We start from the raw sequence: 7,637 nt of genomic DNA, 5'->3' as shown, positions 1-7,637 counted from the left end.
ATATGCTAGCAATATAATGTTCTATGGGGGAGCAAAAAGGTTCTTCTATGGCACTGATGCAAAAGCCCCCTTTTGGAACCTTTATTTTAAAGAGTGTAATATTATTAATAAATTGCTCACCATATAGTTGAAGCACTGAAACACAGCGTAAAAATGCTAATAGATTGGAATCAACTGATGCTTCTTCCTTGGCTTAGAAATTCCCAATAATAGAGAAAGATACAGCAAAAATAAATAAATAAAATAAAATAAACATATTTCAAAATATATAAAAAATGGCAATTTTTTTTTTGCTAAAATATGCTTCAAAATATATTTACGTAAATATATTTTCTACCAAAATATTTTTTGACCATTTTTTAATATTTTATTTGAAAATATATTTTAAATGTATAAATATATTTTTAAAAGCATTTAAAAATTATATTTCAGTCTGAGAAAATGCATTCACACGTCACATTTAAAGAAAAACTTGATCTGTTGTCTATAACATGTGCGAACATATAACACATTTGAATGAACTTCAAAAATGCAATATTGCAATATATATAAAATATTAAACATTATTAAATCATTCTAAATCTACCTTTGATCAAAAGTAGACCGTCCACATTTATATTTAGCCTAAATGTAGAAAATACATTTATCAAAATGCATTTTTTTTCCATTAAATACATTTCAAAATATATTTTGGTAAATGAAGGTATAAACTAAATATATATATTTCTATTTCAAAAATATATGTCACTGTTTGCAACATATATTTATCAAATATATATATTTTTGCCATATGGGATATATGGTGTGGAGCAAGATAAACTTATTGATCTTTGAAACTTAAGAGTGATATCAAAATTGTATTAATATTTATGATTTGTATCACTGTAAATGGTTAACAGACCAACATTGATTTAAGCAACGACCGTCTAGTGACCCTGTTCACTCATGCACTTCTCACACCTCTCATCTTATCTAAGGAGGTGTTGAGGTGACACCAGGCCTCACACTACAGATCGCCGCCATTCTGCTCACTTTCTGCTCGGACACACATGCCCAGGTCAAGACACGGAGCCAGGGCGGCCATTCCCACATCAGCACCTACACACTCTTGACCTGGACGCTGACCTCAGATTCCAGCACCCTTTGTTTCTACAATTTTTCTGCTACACATACTCATGAATTTTTTTTAGGCCAGTATTTTAGGTCAAAGAGATAGAGTTTAGATAAAGAACTCATTATTTCAGTGTGTTTACCGCTAGTTTCAAGTCGTACGAGTCAAAGTTAATGGTGTTGATTTGGGAATAAACGCTCAGACTCAGACTATCCTGCATTGTGTGTATCTCCACACCTCTGAGCTCATTTGCTAAGGTGTGTGTGGATGGCACCTCTGTAGACACACTCCTCTCACCCTTTCTGCTCCTCCGCTGTCCCTCTGTCCTGGCACATCATCCTCTGGGTCCAAACATGCTGCTCCCACTACACATCTCACACCTGACCTGAGAGACCTCATTGTGACCAGTGCAGATATACTGCCTCAATCATAAATCATTTTAATAACATTTAGCAATTTTGAATAATATTGTTAAAAAGTTTGGTTGAAAAGTTGATTTTATAGTTATATTTTATTATAACTAAATCAATATATAGTTTATTTTACCTTTAGTGCAGTTCGGTACAACCTGAAAACGTTAAAGCCACTAAGTTATAATGTGCAGGGTAATTTTGGGGGCATAAGTGGACAAACATGGCCTGTCACATGAATCTATTGTTTTTGCTGGTTCGTGGTTGACCCTTCCAGTAAGAGGCTGGATTATTGGTATAATCTCATTACAGTGAGGTGATTAAACTGAGATTGAGTCAAGGGTTCAGCTGAAAGCGGCTCAAACTGTATCTGTACACACACACACACATGCACTGTTCACTGTTCCTGCAAAGGTGCACATTTTGTTGACTTGATGAAATAACTAACCAGGTAGGCTACGTTTAATTATGTTTGTTACATTGCACGTTCTGCATTTCAATGTGTAATTGATTGTTGTCTATTAAATACAAATGTTTATTATTATCATTTTTTATAGCAAATCAAACAGAAGAATGAATCAAACTCTTGCTTACAGCAATGTCCTTGCCGTGTGGCAAATAGTTGGTCTATGACAGGATTGTAATAGTTTGGTTTACACTTTTAATAAATTACACAATACTGTTATGTATCAATTTATAAAAATACATTGCTGTGTTTTCATTTGTTGAAAAATGAATTTTCTTTCTTTCAAATTTTCTGTGAACCGTTCTCTTTAAAAGTATGTTTGTGTTTTAATCATTTTTCTTCAATTAAATACTAGTACAGTTAGGCGAAATTTGATTGGTCGCCAGCAGAGCCGTTGAAAAACACCTCTTTTTCAACGGCTCTGCTCGTCGGTATGTGGCGATAATGATCGAGTCATTGAATCATTCAGAATCAAACGATTCTTTTACTGATTCAAACAACATTGCTAGCGTGTTGTAGCTGTGTTGATTCTCTTGTGACTTATTCTGGAAATATTTTCGCTGGTGGAGAAAAATAGACAACGTATCTGGCAATATTGTGTCTAATATGTAAGTTACTCAATATCAACTTCTTGATTATTAAATTGTCGTATAAAAGCAATATCCCACTAGCAGTTCATGTGACCGATTTCTGAACTGGAAACCGGGGACATTTTTAGTTTAATGGTCAAAATAATTAAAATCTCTCTCTCTCTCTCCTTTTTTATTTTTTATTTGTTATTATATGTTATTTGTGCTTTTTAGGCATGTTAGTCAGGCTTTTACAGTGTATCTGCAAAAACTGAGACAGACTAAATCCAGAAAAACTGTGGCAACGTCTCCAAGACACTTCAAGAAACCTTCTGCAAAACTACAGCACTGTGAAGAGTGTTTAGCACTTGTGAAAAATGCTGTAAAGCGAGGATGCTTTCAGAAATAATGTTTATTGTTAATTGATTAACTTCAATTAACTTAATCCAATCAACATTTGGTGCAACCTTAAAAGCTTGTACAACTGCACATAGTTCTTCAGATAGACTAACTTTGTAGATAGATTTCTTGAAGCATCTTGGAGATGTTGTCACAGTTCTTCTGGATTTAGTCTGAGTTTTTTTTTCTGTTTTCTCATGTAATCACAGACAGACTTAATTATAGTGAGATCAGATCTCTGTGTGGAGCACTGGATGTTGTCAGACTCCTTGTGCAAACAAAAATCTCACTGAATTATTACAATTAATGGCAAAAGGAATCTATATCTAATGAAAACGTAATTTTAGTATAACATTGAAATTTTACAAATCACAAATTTGAGAAATTTTTACACTCCTGGGGAAAAAATAAATAAATAAATAAATACATAACACTTACTTATTCGCTGTGATTGACGCTGCTCTTTCCCACAGTGGCCTTGTTTTGGGATGAACTCAGGAAAGGTCAGTTTTGGGGTGAGTAGCAAGTAAATCTTTAACTTCTCTTTTCTAGAGGTGCCTGTGTGTACATGGACAGGGGCAGCTCCTAATATCTACAGACAACAGAGATGGTAGGAGCACAAATAGAAGGACTGTGGGAACACAAGAAGTACTGGAAACATCTCGCTCAGTAGCATATGTAGTGTAAGTACACTTGCACCTTTTGTGAAAAAGAATTATACTGGGGTATACTTTTAAAAAGGAGTACTTTTATGAAAGGAATATATTTTAAAATAATATTCTTAAGTGTGAATTGAATGTAAAAGTCAGACTTTCAGAGTGTATCTGCAAAAACTGAGACAGACTAAATCCAGAAAAACTGTGGCAACGTCTCCAAGACACTTCAAGAAACCTTCCTGCAAAACTACAGCACTGTGAAGAGTGTTTAGCACTTGTGAAAAATGCTGTAAAGTGAGGATGCTTTCAGAAATAATGTTTATTGTTAATGTAATGTAGTTTGTTAAATTTATTTAAATTTGAACTATTTTGACATAAGTAGGATTAAAGTACATTTTTATATGTAATTTTATTATTCTGTTGTCTTTGAAATATACAGACAAGAGATTAAAGTAAACAAAAATACACTTTAATGTCATTGAAACTTGTGTGTTATGTATTTTAAATACATATGTTATTACACATTTGTAATGATGACGTTGCAATTCAGTGCATTTAAAATGTATTAATTTTAAATGTAATATTGAATAACACACTACATGTAAAATTATAATCAAGAACTTACAAGCGTACTAGTGGTTAACACATCAAAATAAGTGTACTTCTTTAAAGAACAATAAAACATACTTTAAAATTTAGTAAAACTTTTAAGTTGATTACAAAGTGCTCTTTCTAGAAGTGTATGGTGTGTAAAGAAATGTAGTCATAAAAAGTCTTAACGTACACGTAAGTGGCATTTGATTTAATTAATATATATTACCTGCAAGTATAGTTAAAAAAAAAAATACTTTTAATATTTGAAATACACTACAAGTGCACATTACTATTAACTAAGCACACTTGTTTCACAAAGGAAGTGCTTCATCTGAGATTAATAGATTTATTGGGCTAAAGTGTGTATTATTTTCTTTTACAGTAATCAAGCGGAAGTTTTTTTGGCTTTTTGAGAACACGTTCAACCAGTGGGTGACATGGTGATAGCAGCGCTGGAGTTGATGGGGTTCTTTTTTGGCCTCTTTGGCATGCTGGGGACCCTGGTAGCCACTCTCCTGCCATATTGGGCAACGTCCGCACACATTGGCCCCAACATCGTGACAGCGGTAGTCACCATGAAGGGTCTATGGATGGAGTGTGTCTACCAGAGCACCGGAGCCTTCCAGTGTGAGACCTACAACACCCTTCTGGGGCTCACCGCTGATCTACAAGCAGCCAGGGCCATGATGGTCATCTCCTCCATCTTTTCCGTCATGGCCTGCGCGGTGTCCACCGTTGGCATGCAGTGCACCGTCTGCATGGATGGGTCTTCGGTTAAGAGCAAGGTGGCTGGGATAGGTGGTTCTCTCTTCCTCCTGGCAGGGCTCTTGTCATTGATACCTGTGTCTTGGAAGACCCATGAGGTGGTGCAGACCTTCTACATGCAGAACATGCCAGCCAGTCTAAAGTTTGAGATAGGTGACTGCCTATACGTGGGCTTGGCTTCTTCGCTTTTGTCCATGCTAGGTGGAGGGCTGTTGAGTGCATCCTGTTGTGACGATTTGGATGGTAGCAGGGGAACCAGACGCCATTACCCCTACCCTGACCGCACCGGACCACGTGGACCGTCCCATTCGATGCCCTACCATCCAGCCATAAACCCCAACCTTGCCAACAAGAACCAGACCCTTAACAGCCATACAAGCACTAGTACCCACTCCACTGCGCCAGCTCAGGATTCCAGGAAATCAGCTCGGCACAACACAGCAGCTGGGTATGATGTCACAGGCTACGTTTGAGGATTTGTGCTAATCGTTTTGTACCATTTTTCCTAAAAGCACAGAAGTGATTAATACTTGGACTCTCAAAAGACTCTTATAATAGGCAGAATGCTGGATTAAAGGAACACTCCACTATTTTTGAAAATAGGCTCATTTTCCAACTCCCCTAGAGTTAAACAGTTGAGTTTTACCGTTTTCCAATCCATTCAGCTGATCTCAGGGTCTAGCGTTAGCACTTTTAGCTTAGCTTAGCATAGATAATTGAATCTGATTAGACCGTTTAGACACCAGAATGAGAGTATAGTTCCTAGCCAAATTGGCCTAGAAAATCGCAACTTTTAGTTTTCATAGGTTTTAGTACACGATGTAACTACAGAAGATTCAAGTTTTAAATAGGAAAAATATCGAAACTCTTTGTTCATTTTTGAGCGAGATGCTAACGGTCTAATCAGATTCACTGATTTATGCTAAGCTAAGCTAAAATTGCTACTGCCAGACCCGGAGATCAGCTGAATGGATTCAAAAAGGGTCAAACTCAACTGTTTAACTCTAGGGGAGTTGGAAAATTAGCCTATTTTCAAAAATAGTGGAGTGTTCCTTTAAGGCGCAAGAAGAACAGACACACTTTTCAGACTTTTGGTTTTTCTACTAGACAAGCATTGCTGTTCTTTTTTGAAGGTTTAAAAATTCAAAATAAACAGCGAGATGGATTCCAATGTGGATTGACAGAATCATTTGTAAATATGCAAAGCTAATATTTGACATTGACTTTTCAGCACTGGGTCAGTTAACCTCATTAAGTGCACTTAAAAATATGAACTGGTTTTGTATTCACATGTTGTATTTTGCAATGTTATTGTGCTTTTTAATGACTAATTTGTTAATTACATTCATCTTTATTTTGTCATCAAATGTAAATGCACTCAGTTTGAGCACTAAATGATCATATTCACTTTCTAAATAAAGATTTAGTCTTTGGCCCCACACTCTTTACATTAAGCTATTTTGTTCTACTCAGCAGACACAGTAAACATCTCTCAATAGGGAGGTCACTAACACTATATTCCTCTTCCTCCCTAAAAAGAAGTCATAAATATGTGATGATTTGCACTTGTATATTTAAGAGTAAAAATGTAGAAGTATGTGTTTTGAATAAGAGGACTGAGACTGCTAGTATACTTTGCAGACATGAGTTCCAACTTAAAGATAAGTAAATTTTTAAACTGGTGTCCGGGGACCCACCAGGGGGCTGTGAGTGAGGAAGAAAAACACTGTAAATTTGAGCCAACTAAATAAATAATAAAATATTAAATAAATAAATAAATAAATAATACAGTACCTAAACCTAAGAGTACATTACAATAGTAAGCAAAAACAGTAATAAAAAAATCCTAAAATTAAATATTACACATTTTCTTTTGCAGTATAAATATGGTCTTCATAAGAAAAATATAGTTCCCACTTTTCTTTGGTATTTAAAGTATATAAAATCCTGACACAAAATAATGCAAAATAAATGAGTATTAAGGCTTTTAATTCAAATTAAAAATGTGTGAAGGAAAATACATTTCTTGGGTCCTGTAAGTGCTCATTATTTTTCCTTCAGGTGTTAATTTTAAATGGTCTGGCATTGTCATATTCATTTTTAAAATTACAAATGTCTACTGTACACTGTAAAAACAATCGTTGTAAATAAAAAGAAAACGTGAATGATTTACACGAAAATACTACTTTTTAAAATTCACATTTAATATAATGTGTTACTTGCCATTTCTTTTTAATTAATTGTGAAATTTACTACCATTTTGGAAATGACAATTATTACATCAAATTCTTTTCAATGTAGTAGTTAATAATAAATAAGATCTTAAATACTGCATCTATAATGATTTTTGTTATTTTACATTAATTACTGAATGTCACATAGCATGGAGGTTTAGTCTTTTTTTCTACTCATGTGCATCATGATACAAAACAGGGAACCACAATATGAACCGACCTGTTTAATAAGTATGAATTTGAAGATTGATTTTTATGAATGTGGGTGCTGGCAGTGATCGAACCATCCTGTTTTACTGAGAATAAAGAATAGAACAGTGCTTTTTGAATGATTCTCATGAAAATTTGCATATCAACAGGGTGGGCTGAGCTCATGATTGAATGTCGGACAGCGCCCCCTGCTGCTCCGACTCAATTATTTGTTGTTCTAATG

General features: G+C 34.8%; 1 protein-coding gene across 2 annotated transcripts; it reads left to right on the top strand.

The window, feature by feature from the left end:
• The first annotated feature begins 1,883 nt into the window (after positions 1–1,883).
• Positions 1,884–5,664, top strand: cldn2 (claudin 2). 2 transcript variants are annotated; one of them, XM_042711111.1, is made up of 3 exons: positions 1,884–1,972; positions 3,508–3,638; positions 4,588–5,664. In XM_042711111.1, exon 3 carries the CDS (start codon positions 4,643–4,645, stop codon positions 5,441–5,443), a length of 801 nt encoding a protein of 266 aa, XP_042567045.1. In that variant the 5' UTR covers positions 1,884–1,972; positions 3,508–3,638; positions 4,588–4,642; the 3' UTR covers positions 5,444–5,664. The 2 variants fall into 2 exon arrangements, with proteins under 2 accessions (XP_042567045.1, XP_042567044.1); XM_042711110.1 differs by lacking the exon at positions 1,884–1,972 and adding an exon at positions 2,431–2,595.
• The last annotated feature ends 1,973 nt before the right edge of the window (positions 5,665–7,637 follow it).

This window comes from Cyprinus carpio, chromosome A21, assembly GCF_018340385.1.
Source record: "Cyprinus carpio isolate SPL01 chromosome A21, ASM1834038v1, whole genome shotgun sequence".
NCBI lineage: Eukaryota > Metazoa > Chordata > Actinopteri > Cypriniformes > Cyprinidae > Cyprinus > Cyprinus carpio.
Note: the sequence above shows the minus strand (reverse complement) of the source record. Positions and strands in the feature narration are given on the sequence as shown.

What these genes read in the sequence shown, in the direction of transcription:
- cldn2 (XM_042711111.1), top strand. Translation starts at nt 4,643, where the DNA reads ATGGTGATAGCAGCGCTGGAGTTGATGGGGTTCTTTTTTGGCCTCTTT.